The 14,890-nt window shown below is 42.8% G+C and overlaps 1 protein-coding gene across 1 annotated transcript; it reads left to right on the top strand.

Moving 5' to 3' along the window:
* Positions 1 to 527: 527 nt before the first annotated feature.
* Positions 528 to 14,837, top strand: LOC134549929 (cytochrome P450 2D14). The gene is made up of 9 exons (XM_063396064.1): positions 528 to 954; positions 4,555 to 4,726; positions 5,456 to 5,608; positions 7,239 to 7,399; positions 7,531 to 7,704; positions 9,711 to 9,852; positions 11,885 to 12,072; positions 12,963 to 13,104; positions 13,218 to 14,837. Exons 1-9 carry the CDS (start codon positions 742 to 744, stop codon positions 13,394 to 13,396), a joined length of 1,524 nt encoding a protein of 507 aa, XP_063252134.1. The 5' UTR covers positions 528 to 741; the 3' UTR covers positions 13,397 to 14,837.
* The last annotated feature ends 53 nt before the right edge of the window (positions 14,838 to 14,890 follow it).

Raw genomic sequence — 14,890 nt, 5'->3', positions numbered from 1 at the left:
TTCCTTGTAGCTGAGTTGTGTTCTGCAAAAGCTGAGGTCATTGTGCTGACTGATGTTTGGAGTTTGATAAAAAAAAATTAATCCTAGAAACATAATTTATTTTTAAAATCTCAGGTGACTGTTTAAGCTAATTTCTGTACTTAGTCCTTTCTGTAAAGGAATCTTTGATACCTGAACTTTCTCAAGTTCCAGTGGAACCTATCATTAGCCTGCAAACAAACAGAAACCTGTATGATCTGTGTTTAGGACCTGCTTCTTCCTTGACTTGCCTGTACTAACAAGAAGGTGACACACGTTTAAACAAACTTTTTCCAAATCGCCTGATAAGAATGCAGCAAGACTGGTTGCTTGTGAACTTCTTGTCTGTCAGAGAAGGCACCCAAACACCCACTGCTCACCCAACCCTGCCCCACTGAGAGCATCGTTAGCACCAGCCACCACTTTCAGCAGCAACAGACTCCTCTCAGCTCCGGCGGAGGCGGAGGGATGAACCTCGTCACCACTCCCCTAAGACTGAACTGACCAGAGGAGGAGCTTATAGTTTGAGCCAAGTTTCACATTCAAAAGCCGGCAAGTGCAGGGAGAGGGCAGCAGGAGAAAAAGGCAGTGTGGAGAAAAGGAGGAAGCAAGGAGAAAGGGACAGCTGTCAGGGCAAGAAAGTGAGAGAGAAGATAAAAGGCAAAAGGAGGCAGCGACGGTCTTGTGCAAAGGAGGAAGATCAAGGAGTAGACAGGCTACAAAATGGCATTGCTCCTGTGGCTGGGGTCCCAGCTGTCATCCATCTGGAGCAACATCTCTATACTGGCAATTTTTCTTACAGTGTTTACTTTACTGCTTGACTTTATGAAGCGCAGAAAGAAGTGGAACCATTACCCGCCGGGCCCAGCCTCGCTGCCATTCGTCGGGACCATGTTCTCCATTGACTTCCGCAACCCCCACCACTCCTTCAACCAGGTGAGTGGCAGCCCTTGAACAAAACACTCCACATACAATCTACTGTGGGCCCAGGAGGGGTGAGTCACACCCTGGCAGCAGTTACAGATACATAACATAGAGAATAGGAATTTTCCTTTCTCCTGAAGCTGCTAGATAGAGCTTTAATACTAACTAGCAAAAAAAGATAAAAGAATGTAAAAGTATGCACACAGGATGATAAACATAGCTGGAAACAATGGAGAAACAGATAATGAGGAATATAGTGGGTGTTTTGGCAAGTTATGTAACCAGAAACAACAGCACATGACCAAAGAAAAGGTTCAAGGAAAGGTCACCAGTAATATTGAAGCACTCAGTGAGTAGGGCTCTCAGAGACACCTTTAGATGACCCTCTAGGACCATAAAGGGACTTCCAGTAGGACGTAGATGCATGCAGGTAAGTTCTAGGAAAAGTGATGTTTATGTAGTAGCTGCGAAGCACGCTGCAATGAATATGTATGATCATGATGGAATAAATACCCTGTTCTAAAGTTTCATGACGTTCATTCTTATTAGAGGAATCCAATGCTAATAAAGAATACCTGCTTTCTAAAACTTCAAATTATGTTAGAAAGTTTGTTTTTGGCCAACTTCAGTATCACTACCCTTGCACAAAGCTGAAGGGCAATGCTCTCTCCAAAGTCCAGTATGAAGCAAGTCACCTAAGGACACTGACCTGGCCTGCACAGATAAAGAGATAATCATGATTTATTGAAATACGAATATCGATCTAATATCGATATCCAACTGTGATGGACGAAAACTCTCTAACAGTTAAAGTTAGAAAGTGTATGTTTATTTCGACGCTGGGCAGCACGTGGGATAACTCCCTAATGCAAAGATCACAGGTAATTACAAAGCCTTTTATTTACAAAAATGTTGAATACACAAGATACAAATGCATATTCATACCTCTGTCACTTCCTCTTCCCTGCTTCATATGCTAATTCTAAACTTTCAACCTTTTCAATGCAGATGTGATTGAAGAATGGTAGAACTCCCTGTTTCCTGTTTTCCAGGACTATTTCGATGGGTTTCTGGAAACAGGAGGTTTGCAATTGTCTTGTGTTCTATTGATTAGTTTTTCATAAAGTTGACAAGCAATGAGTTACTAGATCCAGGGTAGCTTATCTTAAATCCATCCTCTAACTTTTAACTGATTTCAGCAAAGCTTATCTATTCATTTCAGCTAAATCAGTAACATCTATTATTAACTATAACCTTAGCTTTTCTAAAATCTTCAAAATTAGTGTCTCAACCACACACCAACACCTCCCAACCTCTATCTTCCCATCTCTGGATGAGCTCAGTGGGATACCACTGCTGTGCCCCCACTGATAGGTGCTGCTGTAGAGCTGGCTGCCAGCCTAACATCTGGGCAGGCTTGGAGGCAAAGGAGCAGACAATATACAAACAAGGGAAGACAAAAAAATATCGGTGGGCTTCACGAATGGCAGGATTCCCTTCGAGTTGCTGACGCATGCCTGCAGGCATGTGTCAGTTTCAGTTAAAGAGAGCTGCCTGTGGGATTTGCCCCAGCAGTAATGCCCAAAATCTCCGTAGCTTCCTATTCAAAGTAAGGGCTTAGCTTTTCTCAAAGGGAAAGCACAGCTTTTACAGCTTGCAGCAGATAAACCACGGGTGTTTTGTGCTTCTGCTTGCAAACTCTAAAGGCCTCTTTTCTAGGACAGAACTGTTCAGTTGTCTGTCCAAAACCTGCCAAGTGAAACTAAATATAGCATTTGTATTATTTACTAGCATGTAGTCCAAAAGCTTACCATTTTCAAATCATATCACATCAGGGTCATGCTAACCACAATCTTGACCAGTAAGCATTTCTAATGATGTATTTCTAGTACCAGTGAGTTGCTAATTCCCTTTTCAACTCTACTGCAAACACAGTATTAAGTACTTCAATTTCTTGCAATGCTACAGTGCAGAAATCATGACTCTTAGCTTCTAAGCAAAACAACAACAACAACAACAACAACAACAACAACAACAAAAACACAAAAAACAAACAAACCAACAAAAAACCCACAAAAAACTATGGGATATTGCTACAATTGCATTGTCTTTAAACAATGTGCTTCTGAGCTTTGCTCAGTGTTTCTGACTAGTAAGGGAGCTTTGACCTGCCTTCCATGGAGTCTATGTCCTTTTAAAGGTCTACCTAAAGAAGACTGCTCCATGGCCAGCTCCCACGGCAAATGTATGGCTGACAGGATTGCCTGTGCAGCTGTGAAAAATGAGGTTCATTTTCTTAGAAAAATTTAGAAGTTTAAATTAAAAAAAAACCAAAAAACAAACCAAAAAAATATAGACAATTAGGAAACAGAATAAAGCAAATATTATATGGCCGGGTGACTTGGCATTCAGCCAAAGACACACCTACCGAAAAGGCTCCTTCCTTAAAAGTATCAGCTTGTTGCATATTTATAAATTCACATGCATGATTCAAACATTTCTTTTGAGTGTGAATTTCTTTGATCAGCTTCAACTTCCCCCAATCATTTTATCTGGTAGATGCATCTTTGAGTGGCTCCATTCTGTCTGATAGCATAGGTTTCATAAATTCTTCTCCTGGGGCTTCAGTCGTCTTCTTTTGGATAAGATACTGATACTGATAAGAGAGGTTCAAGAAATTCCTTCTTGTAGCTTTTGGTCAGCAATCTTCATTTGGTTAATTCAGGAATGCAGGAGGATTCCCCCCACCCACCCCAGCTCCCCAACCTTCTGCTAGGGGTTTGATTCAATTTGGTCAACTGGTTTAACTGGTTACAAAAAATCTTTACAACTCAAAAAAAAGAAAATATACATTCATCACATTTCTAAACACTGTTAATAAAAAAAATACAGTAAAATCTTCCCACATTATACATACAGTATTCATTTTAATATTTGCAAAAAGCCTACTTTATAATATGTGTTTATAACACAGCCATCCTGATTCAGCTTTATGAGGCTTAGAGATCAACAGCATATGTCGGGTGTGTTACCAGTTACCAGTCATAATAGACGTGTACACTCCTTTTAGGGAGAAACTTGACCTGAAACTCCAGTGTGGAATTGCCTTTCCCAGCCATGTTTGTACCTGGCTATGGGTAGATCTTTAGGTACAAATGCATCTTTAAAGAAAAATTACATATCACCGTATTATCAATATTTCCTTCAACAGAAGTAGACTAACTCAAAACTTACTTAGTCTTTCAGATCAAAATAAATAGAAACATTAGGAAATAATTCATTATTGAGCATACAGTCTTTAAAAATCCCTAAAAATGTTTTTGACAAAATTAAAAGTACTTGCACAATGTTCATGACAACAGTTTGGCCAGGATGGGTGTATTCTAAATTTTTCCACGTACAGGGCATTGATCCCTGCTACAGCTGCTGCTTGGCACTGTTTAGAGCTGTTGCACTGCAAAGATAAAGAAGGTCAAAGATCAGCTGAAGATCTCTGATTAAAGTATCTCAAAGTTCACTAAATAGTAAAGGCCCTAAAGAAGGATATGTTGATATTTCTGATGTTATGTAACATCAGCTCATTTTCAAGGACATACTTTTTTATCTTGGCAGCTTCAGAAGAAGTTTGGAAACATCTTCAGTCTCCAGAACTGCTGGACCAACCTGGTAGTGCTGAATGGGTATAAAACAATGAAGGAAGCCCTAGTTCACAAATCAGAGGACTTTGCTGACCGGCCGCACTTTCCAATATATGAACATGTAGGCTATGGAAAGAATTCTGAAGGTAAATCCCACGAAAATGGACATTCCTTGATGGCGCTAGCATGAGAAGGATTGGTTAGAGGCAAGATTTCCTCAGTACGATGCACTTCTGCATGTCCCCCTGGTCAACCTCCTTGTATGTCTGGCACCCTTTGGTGGTGACAAACTTGGATTTGATTAAATGGGAGCTCCCCTTAGAGGCTGTAGTATAGCTCCAGCAAGCACACACTTCTTCAGCTGTGTAAGGACACTGTAAGAGATACAGCTTTTCTGCCAGCTCCCAACACCTACAAATTAGTGCTTATGGTGCTTATGTAAGACAAAATGCTTATGCAAAATGTTACGTCTAAGTTGTTGCAAAAAAAATATGGTGACTTTCATTCAAGATAGAGTATTTACCTGCATCCTGCCCATATCACATCCTCAGCTCCTATGTGGTGGCACAAGCTGCTACCCCGTTCACACAAGCTACGGGAACAATGCTGAATGGTTTGGAGGGGTGATTCCTTAATCCTTAGCAGCCCTTATTGCTCCCATTGAATCCCCTCTGCACCTTTGCCAGCCATGCACAGGCATTAGAAGGTGCAGTGATCTATTTCAGAATCGCTGTCTGAACAAACTGCATATGGTCAGACTGTTTCATCTATCCACACAGACCTGTACCTCCAGACTCACAATTGCTGTTCTCTAGCAAAATTCCCTTGATGTACAAGTCAGATAGCTGACATTTCTTGCTCATCCACAATTCCAGGGATTGTTGTAGCAAGATACGGGCACGTCTGGAAGGAGCTAAGGAGATTCACACTCTCTACACTGAGGAACTTTGGGATGGGAAAGAAATCCCTGGAGGAGCGAGTGGTAGAGGAAGCTGGATTTCTTTGTTCTGCAGTCATGTCTGAAGAAGGTTTGTGACATCGATAAGGATGGGGAAATCGCAGAAAAAGGCAATACAATGATGCAGAGAGAAGTAATACTACAGCTACTCCTGTTTGCATGCAGTGCTCTCTTCCCATGCAAATGCACTGTTTCTAGTTGTTGGGGGTTAGATTTGTTTCTTTTTTACTTTTAGAATTTTTTGCCATATGTTACTAGGAAGCTAACTCTTGGGTAATTATTGGTACTTAAGCAGAACAAAGAGGCCAGAGGAGAGGAGTTGTAGCACCTTGGCTAAACTTCTTTGGGTCTCTGGTAGTTTCTCTGGAGCAGAGAGATAACGAAAGTTTTGGGGCAGGTAAAGGACAGGGCTAGGGGCAGCTCTTGCTCTCGGCATCTGAGAGAGGATGGCCAGGCTGTTGCTTGCTGTGGGAGGAGTTCACTGTCACCACCAAGTCCGGTCCTGGGAAATCTATCACCATCTGCTCGGGTGCCCAGGAATTCTGAGCTCGCCTCCTCCTGCCCTGCTGGGCTGGCCCTGTCCCGTCACTGCCGCTCCTTCGGCACTGCTTTGAGGCTTTTTGCTATGCTGTACCCCTGCCCTGGCCTGCTCTGCCGGGACGTGCCTGCCGTTCCAGCTACCACCAGCGGAGCTTCTGATATATCTCATCCACAGCCTGGGATTTTCCACCGTTCCAGCTTGGTGCTCTCAGGAGCAGGAGCACTGAGATCAGACTGCCCCGGGCTTTGTGAACCAAAGCCCCTCGAGGTTCCTGGTTCTGTTTATTATTAATGCTGTAGTTGTTGTTGTTTGTTTGCCTTGTTATACATCATAGTAAAGAACTGTTATTCCTATCCTCATATCTCTGCCTGAAAGCCCCTTTAATTTTCCTAAATTATAATAATTTGGAAGGAGAAGATTTGAATTCTCCACTCCAAGGGAGGCTCTGCCCCTCCCTGGCAGACACCTGTCTTTCAAACCAAGATACTAGTCTATGTGCACTCCTTGGAGCTATGTCTGCTTTCCACAGTTGGGCTACCGTAACATTAATCCATTTGAAACAGTAAACAAATAGCAAATTAAGAATAGAGGGGTAAAATAGAGTTATTCCCAGAGCTCAGTAACTGTAACTTTATGAAGTTTAGTGGAACAAACTGATATTATCACATGCAATAAAAGTGCAGCTGAGAGTTCACTGCCTGTCATCGAGAGACAGCACGAAGTGTTACCTGTCAAGTCACAAAACAACCCTGCAACTCAGTTTTTCTTGGGAGTTTTCTTCTTTAAACATAGATCAACCAAATTTTAAGAATTAAGAATAAGAATAAGAATAAGAATAAGAATAAGAATAAGAATAAGAATAAGAATAAGAATAAGAATAAGAATAAGAATAAGAATAAGAATAAGAATAAGAATAAGAATAAGAATAAGAATAACAATAACAATAACAATAACAATAACAACAACAATAACAACAACAACAATAACAATAACAATAACAAGATGATCTTAACTTCCTAGTGTGATGCTTTGAGTGGTTTGGGGGCTTTTTCTCCTGGTGTCATCAGGGTAGCATTTGTGTAGTCTCATTGCTGAGAGATCAGGTCCAGCAGTTTGGTGTTGCTGAGCTTCATGGCTTGGTCTCCATTTCCATTTTCAGGTAAATCTTTTGATATACATGTTCTTATAAATAATGCTGTCTGCAACGTGATCTGCACCATTGTCTTTGGAGACCGTTTTGACTATGGTGATGAGACCTTCAACAAACTGTCACAGTTATTTCAAAATTCCTTTAATGAAGAAACTGGATTCCTGCCTCAGGTAAACCACAAGCTGTAAGAAGCTGCCCTCTATTGCTTCCAAGAATTGTGTTTTCATAATTTTTCTTTTTTTGCATCATGTAATATCTTTTCTCTCTTTCTTTCTCAATCTTTCTGATTCTCACACCCCAGCTTCTTAATGTGGTTCCCATTTTGGTGCGCATCCCTGGAGTGCCACAGAAAGTCTTTCGAGCACAAAAGGAGTTAATGGACTTCATAGATGGGGTCATAGATAAGCATATGAAGACATGGGACCCTGCCTACACCCGAGATGTCACGGATGCATTTTTAAAGGAAATGGAGAAGGTAGGGTGACACTAGCAGACCTCTGGGTTCAGGAGTAGTTTCTTAGCCCGTTCAAGCTTGTGAAGCTGACTTTCCTCATAGAGCTGCATAAAACCTCTTACCAACTAATTTCCTATTTCTTTATTCCACATTGTATCTTGAGAAGAAAGGTATTCTTCCTGCCATAACCTCTTTTACTGTCTTAAGACATTATACTATCTGCTGATGTTCTTGTTTCCATTTTCTGCCTTCACATTTCCTTTAGAATCTAGGAACTTCCTTCTTTCCAGCCTACAAAAATTTGGCGGCTATTAAAAGGCAATGATTGAGAAGTCACTAATTGTCTTAAGCTTGCACCAGGGAATAAGTCAGCATGCAAGATTCTGTGTAATGTCATTGCCTCAATGACTGATGTTTCAAAATCGGTCACAAAACTGGAGCAACAGAGTGATTTTTTGGTGTCATTGCCCCACCTGTAGCCTGCCTTTAAACTAAGTTTTGATCTGAAACTAGTGTCTCCGATATATATTTTTGAATTGCTTGCTAAAAGCTAGTTTGCTAGGTATCAGAGGAAGGCCTAAATCTGAACTTCACTGATGTTTAAAGGAGTCTTTCCTTGAATTCAGTCAGGCACAAAGTCAGGATAAAATCAAGGTACTTGGGCCAGCCCATCCATCTGCCGTATGTTTCTGCACATGGATTCACTAAATTTCAAGTGCCAGATGAGCAAATTCTGCTTGCTAATCACTTCCACCATCCAAATCCTCAGGCTTGACTGCTGCTCTGCATAACAAACCCTGCCATGCTGTGCGTGGGGCACCTCCAGCCCATGCGATGGCCCCCTGCAGCTCACGGGCTGAGCAACGTGACTTTGCACTGAGCAATACAGCTTGGGGTTGGATGTGAGCCTGACCATGCTGCCTCCTCTCATATCTCTCTTCTGTTCACTAACATCACCTGATAAGCCAGTCTGATAAATCCCTCTCCTGAGTTAACTTTGGTCAAGTCAATCCCAAACTCCCTTGTCTGAGATCTTTTACTGGAAAAACAGTTGAGTCTTAAATGCATTATTAATTGCTAACCATATTACAACAGCATCTAAATATACAGAGTAACTTAACAGAAGCTAGTCCTTAGGAAAGGGGAGTGTAAAGAGGATTAGAAAAGACAAGCAGATGAACTCGTGCAGAGAGCTTGTCATATCTCATATGCTAACAAATTTGAGCTCAATTAGCATTTGAATGAGACCAGTTTTGCTGAAAGTGGTGTTGCAGACTTAATAGGCAGCAATAATCCTTTAACCTGATTACCCTGATCTTTTTATTTTTCAGTTGTAAGAAATTACCAGGGCAGGAGCAGCGAAGATACATAGCTAGAGATAATCCTCTTAAAATAATGTTAATTTTGCATTTGCCACACCAATGCAGCCTCCACCTTACTCTATGGCTTTTATCATTTGATCAAACCTGAATAACTTTGAGCCATTGATCATACTCTCATAATTTCTGAGCCTGTTGGTTGACAGAACCCACTGTCTCTCAGCTGGTATTGGCATTAATCATTGTAATGAAGGTGGCATATTGAGATGGCACTGGAGTTGCCAGATTCCACAACATTTGCCATGTGCACCTGACTTTATTGGGGTTATTATTATGCTGTCCAACCCTCTCAAAGTTATTCAGGTGTTCCACTTCATCCGGGGGAAGATGTTACAGTGAGTGGCAAGGGTCTGCTGTTTGTTTGAGCTGAGTGTCCAAGATGTTAACTTCTGTCCTGAAGGCAGGGGTAGCATTCTTCTCTGAGTATATTAGAGGTGGTTGAGGACCTTCAAATACAGGAAGTAACAGGGTTACAAAGTACATCAGTCATGCTCAGACTGTTGCCTGTGCTGTGCTGTATTCTCCCAATGAAACACAGGAACACACGCTAAAAAATGGATCTAGTGCTTCTCAGTGCTTCTTTGGACAGCAATCTTCTCGCCCAGCAAATACCCCAGCTCAAATCACCCACTTTTTTTCCCTTCACAGGGTAAGGCAGCTGAAGAGAATGGCTTCCACTATAGCAACCTTCGTCTGGTGGTTCTGGATTTGTTTACAGCTGGTTCGGAGACCACCTCCACCACTCTCCAGTGGGCATTGCTGTATATGCTTCTCCACCCAGAAATACAGAGTAAGTCAGAAACTTACAGAAGTGTAGCCTCTTCCCTTCAAGACTCATTTTTCCACAAGGATTTCGCAATGAGGAACAGCAATCCGTGGATTTTGCAATGAGGAACAATTTTGATGATTGTTGGTCTAGCAGAAACATAGGAGAAACACTTCCCAAACAGCTGTTCTGGCGGGGGGTTAGCTGTGATAAAAAGACTGGAGTTCAAAGGGCAAGTTTGCTCTTGCCTTCATTTTGAGGACTTCACCTAGGAACTTGCAGTGGTCACTGTACCCTCTTTCAATATTTGGAATAGATGCCGATTGGTTTAAATTCTCTAATGCTCTTTGCCCAGGTGTCATGGGTTGGCGCTGGCCAGATGCCAGTACACCCATGAGTGTATGTTTTTCCTAATGAACTACTATGAGATGTGGTCAAGAACAGAGCAGAGCAGGCCCAAAACTTGAAATAGACAGGAAACTTTATTAAACTACATAAGAACAGAAAAATAGAAAAGAAAACCTAAACACACAAAAAACCAGAAATGAAAACCTCCCAGAACATTTCTTCTCCTCCCCCAATTTCCACCCCTTACACGCTCAAACTGATAACACTTACACTTCACCTTCCATCTTATTTGCTTTAACCAAAAACCCTGGGTTCCCAATCAAAGTCATCATCACTCAAAAAGAACCAATCTTCCATTCATCCAGGGAGAGAGGAGTCTCTCTCGCACCATAGACTCCCCACAGGAAACACAGGTCCACCCTCCCATGTTCCCATGTCACCCATGGCACCACCCAGAGAAGTCTGCCAGGGTGACACCCTCCTTTCCATGTCCAGTGCTCTCACCACCGTCCATGGACCCAAACCACGTATAGGGCTCTTTTAAGGATGTTTGGCCGAGTACCAAAAACCAGCCATCTTCTCATTTTGGGACAAGCAGTCCCTCCTACATTTATCCCTGGGGCTGAGGGTTTCCAAGAACAGAGATCTTCATCCCTCAAGACAGAGGGCACCACCAAACCCTCTTCCTCTCTTCTCTGTTCGCTCCACTTCCACAGTGGCAATCACTGCCACAAAGTCTTTGGTTCGAGCCAAATGCATCCACCCAAATACAGTCTTATATTCAGGAAAATTCAGGTTTAGTCTATGGCTAACATTATGCAAGAAAAGTCCAGCTCAAAAAGCCACTCCTCTTCATCTCTGCCCATCTGGGATTCTTTTCTTCTTCCTTTATCATTTCAGTCCCAGGTTGTCTCTCTCTCTTCTGAAACCACCAGCCATGAGAATCAATGTCTAGGAAAAGTTTTCTTCTGCTTCAGAAAGTGTTAAAAGCTCCCGGCAGGGCCGCAGGCTCAGGCACTCACAGGCTTGGGCAGTCCCACACACTCCCTTCTCCCTGGGTGGGGGGGGGGGGAAGGCACCTCCACAGTTCTCCACCCCTCCATCCTCGATGGAGCTGGCTCAGCTCCAGTCTCATCCACTCTCTTGTCCCCCCGGGGCACCAGCCTACCTCAGCCCAGCTGCCTGGCCGCATGGTTTCCCTCCCCCTTCCCCACCCAGCCTTGAAAGCTGGACAGGGGAGGAGGACAAGATGCTTCTCTCCTGAAAGCAGAACCAGAAAGAGGAAGTCCCTCTGGGAGTCCTTGCTTTTAACCCCTTGTGTTCTCAGAGGCGTGTCCAACCCCTCAGTGGCCACTCCAGGTGCCAACATTCAAACCTGACCATGAATTGGTTTGACCACAACTTCCTGGAAAACTCACTTCCTCTCAAACCAGGACACCAGGTACCCTTCAAGCTGCATAGAGGAGGGGTAAGGTAGCATGTCAAGTGGCAAGGCCTTTGTTAAACATGCTATGAGCAAAGAGCAGTTATATCGAGTCACTGATCAACTGAAAAATGCCTTCCCGTCTGGTTTCTGTTTCTGTCTCTAACTGCTTGTCCTGTTCTCACACAGTGCCTACAGTCTCATGCAGCCAGTCTTCCTTCAGATTGTACCAGCTGCTTTTGGTTATCTGAGAGTCCTCTAATTCTTCATCTGTTCTGCTTTCAGGTAAGGTCCAGGCAGAGATTGACAAAGTGATTGGCAGAGAGATACCCCCCACCATGAAGGACCAAGCAAGCATGCCTTACACTAATGCTGTGATTCATGAAGTGCAACGCTGTGGGGATATTGTTCCTGTTGGGCTACCTCACATGACATACCGGGACACCGAGTTGCAAGGCTTCTTTATTCCCAAGGTGACCATCACCAGATAAGCAATACAACAGCCTCTCCTTGTACAGATGCCAGGCATGGGGTGGGAACGATCCCATTCAACCCTGCAGCATTGCACTTCCAGCCCCAATTATAGTCACTGTTGTGCATTAAAATAGGACATTTTGAAATGCTTAATTCAAGCAGATGGTCACATTTGTGTTGTAGGCTTACATTTGTTGTATGGCAACATAACTGCAGTGGCAGCTCAGTGCAAAGGTTTCCTTTCCTCTCAATGAGCTGTGATATTCACTGCCTATCAGAAGAAGCCTAACAGACTTTCTGGAGGCACTCAACTTACTGGCTTTCCTGAGATGGTAGTAGTTAAATTCCAACCTCTGAAGCTACTCAAATGCCATTGGCAGTCAGACCAGTTCTGCTGTGACAAGCAGCTGCCCTGGCAGCAGTGGCAGAATTCTAGCCTGAGATATTTTTGTAATTTTGTAGCCATGTGGTATCTCCTCTGGTTTAGAACCTTGACATGTGAAACAGGCAAGCTTTGCAATTTTCCATGGTCCCTGTGAAAATTGGGCTTTGAAGTCTGTCAGTCAGCTTTTTCTCTGCAGCTATAAAACAAGTCCAGGAGGATCTGAGAAGCAGAGGCTGTTGCCACTGTGTAACCATGAAATTGGTATTTGCATGCAACAGCCTTTGTAAGGATACAAATTGCAAAAGTTCAGACGCTTCAGAGTGTAGGGCAGGCACCATATGCCATTGGAGAAGGGCCCTGCTTTTCCTGTACATCAAATAAGACATCAAAGTGGAAAAGGGTGCTATTAGATGGGAGACATGGACTAAAGAGGGACCAGCACTGTTCCGTTATGCCAAGATAATGCTGCTGCTCTCACTTGTTTCCTCTTGTGGGGGAGTGCAGGGGACGACAATCATCACCAACTTGTCTTCCGTGCTGAAGGATGAGACAGTCTGGGAGAAACCAAACCAGTTTTACCCTGAACACTTCCTGGATGTGAAGGGGCAATTTGTGAAACCAGAGGCCTTCCTGCCCTTCTCAGCAGGTAAATCTGAGGGCTGGATCCAGCTGCAAGTCAGAAGCACAGCAGGAGGATAATCTGCTCCCCCTGTGGCAATTCTAGCATCAATTAGACACTTCCTATTCCCTCTATTGCAGGTCGCCGTGCCTGTCTGGGAGAACAGCTGGCCAGGATGGAGCTCTTTCTCTTCTTTACAACTCTCCTGCAGAAATTCACTTTTGTGCTGCCTGAGGACCAGCCCAGGCCACGGGAGGACGGTCACTTTGCACTCACGAACTCCCCACACCCATATCTGTTGCGAGCTCTCCCAAGATAAGTGCACACCACTCTCCTTTTATTCACAGACCACCACCCACCCAAACTCTGTCAGAAACATTGAAAGTCTAGGCAGGATTGTGCCAAGTTCAGTCTTAAATCTGTGCAGAAATCCACATCTGTGTAAAGTAAGGATCTAGGCCAATATCTTGTTTAGCTTAATTCTAGTTGTGGTTCTTGAATCAGACAAGAGAGCTTCAGCTTCAACAAGGTGACATTAAAATGTAGTTTAAGAGTAGTGCTTCTGAAAAATCTTACCATCCAAGACATACATGCCCCCTTCATTCCTTCCTGTTCAGTACACTCTCCTGTATGTTGAACAAGTATTGCATTGTCTTAATTTATAGCCTCAAGGAAAGTAAGTTTTAATCCTGGCAACCCTTATGTCCCACTATGCCTCCGGTAGGAGTAAATACCAAGGAGTACATGGATAATCCATATGGTATTTCAGCCACAGAAGAAGATCATTTGTTAGGGAAGATGGAACAGGAAAGCCTTATAAATATGACTGCTTAGATTTTGGGAATATAAAACCTACAAGTGAGACAGAAACGAAGGCAAGCTTTGAGATGTAAGATACCGAGCCATCAACTACTGAACAATGGTGTAGCTAGCTAAAGGCAATCCCCCTTGATTAAACAATGCCCTCCTGCTTGCCAAGGGTGCAGGGAAGAGCATGGTAAGGTAATGATTCCTATAGGCTGTATGTAGATGCTGTAAGATTTGTATCTTGCACTGGAGTGGTTAGTGTAAATTAGAATATTTAACACAGAAGGAAATTTATTGTATTGTAACAAGAACTTCGCTCTCTTTTCTGGCTGCTAGACCTGTGGCTAGCAGCTCTAAGCAGTGCCCTGGCAGCCATGCCCTATGCAATAAACCGCATGTTCACAGAGCTGCCTTGTCTCTAGAGGTATCTCATCTACCTCCCGTCCATCTCGTGACTCTCCTACAGTCATTTGTGAAATACAGAAATTTAGATAAATACATTTAAAGAGAAATCCCGGTGTTTAGATTTACTATCTCCTCTAATTAAAACCTTTTTTTTTTTTTTTTGGCATTACATAAAGTCAGCTCTGGGGCAGGTTTGGAACTCACAAAGGGATGGAGTTATACTGTTTGAAACTATGGCCATAGATTTCAGTTACCTTTCTCTTTCTTCCTTCAATATTCCTGACAAATTGTTTTGCAAGATGTAAAGATATGTTGATGCTTAAATTAGCAGTAGCTCCCCTACCACATCTAAAAAGACAATAGCACAATGGAGCTCCTATGTACAACCATGTCCAGTGGTAATTTTGTGTAATAGTAATTTTGGAAGCTATTGAATTATACAAATACTTATTAACATAATTAAGATTTGAACTTCAGCAGGAACTGCACATTTATGCTTTTCACCTACAAAGTTACTTCAAAGAATAAATGTAATGTGAAATCTTCTTTCTCGCCCCTCTTCTTTGTGGTTGCCTCAGTCCTGGTGTGCTCCTGCCTCAGA

Source organism: Prinia subflava, chromosome 4 (genome assembly GCF_021018805.1).
Source record: "Prinia subflava isolate CZ2003 ecotype Zambia chromosome 4, Cam_Psub_1.2, whole genome shotgun sequence".
NCBI classification, from domain to species: Eukaryota; Metazoa; Chordata; class Aves; order Passeriformes; family Cisticolidae; genus Prinia; species Prinia subflava.
This window is presented reverse-complemented; position numbering and strand designations above follow the sequence as displayed.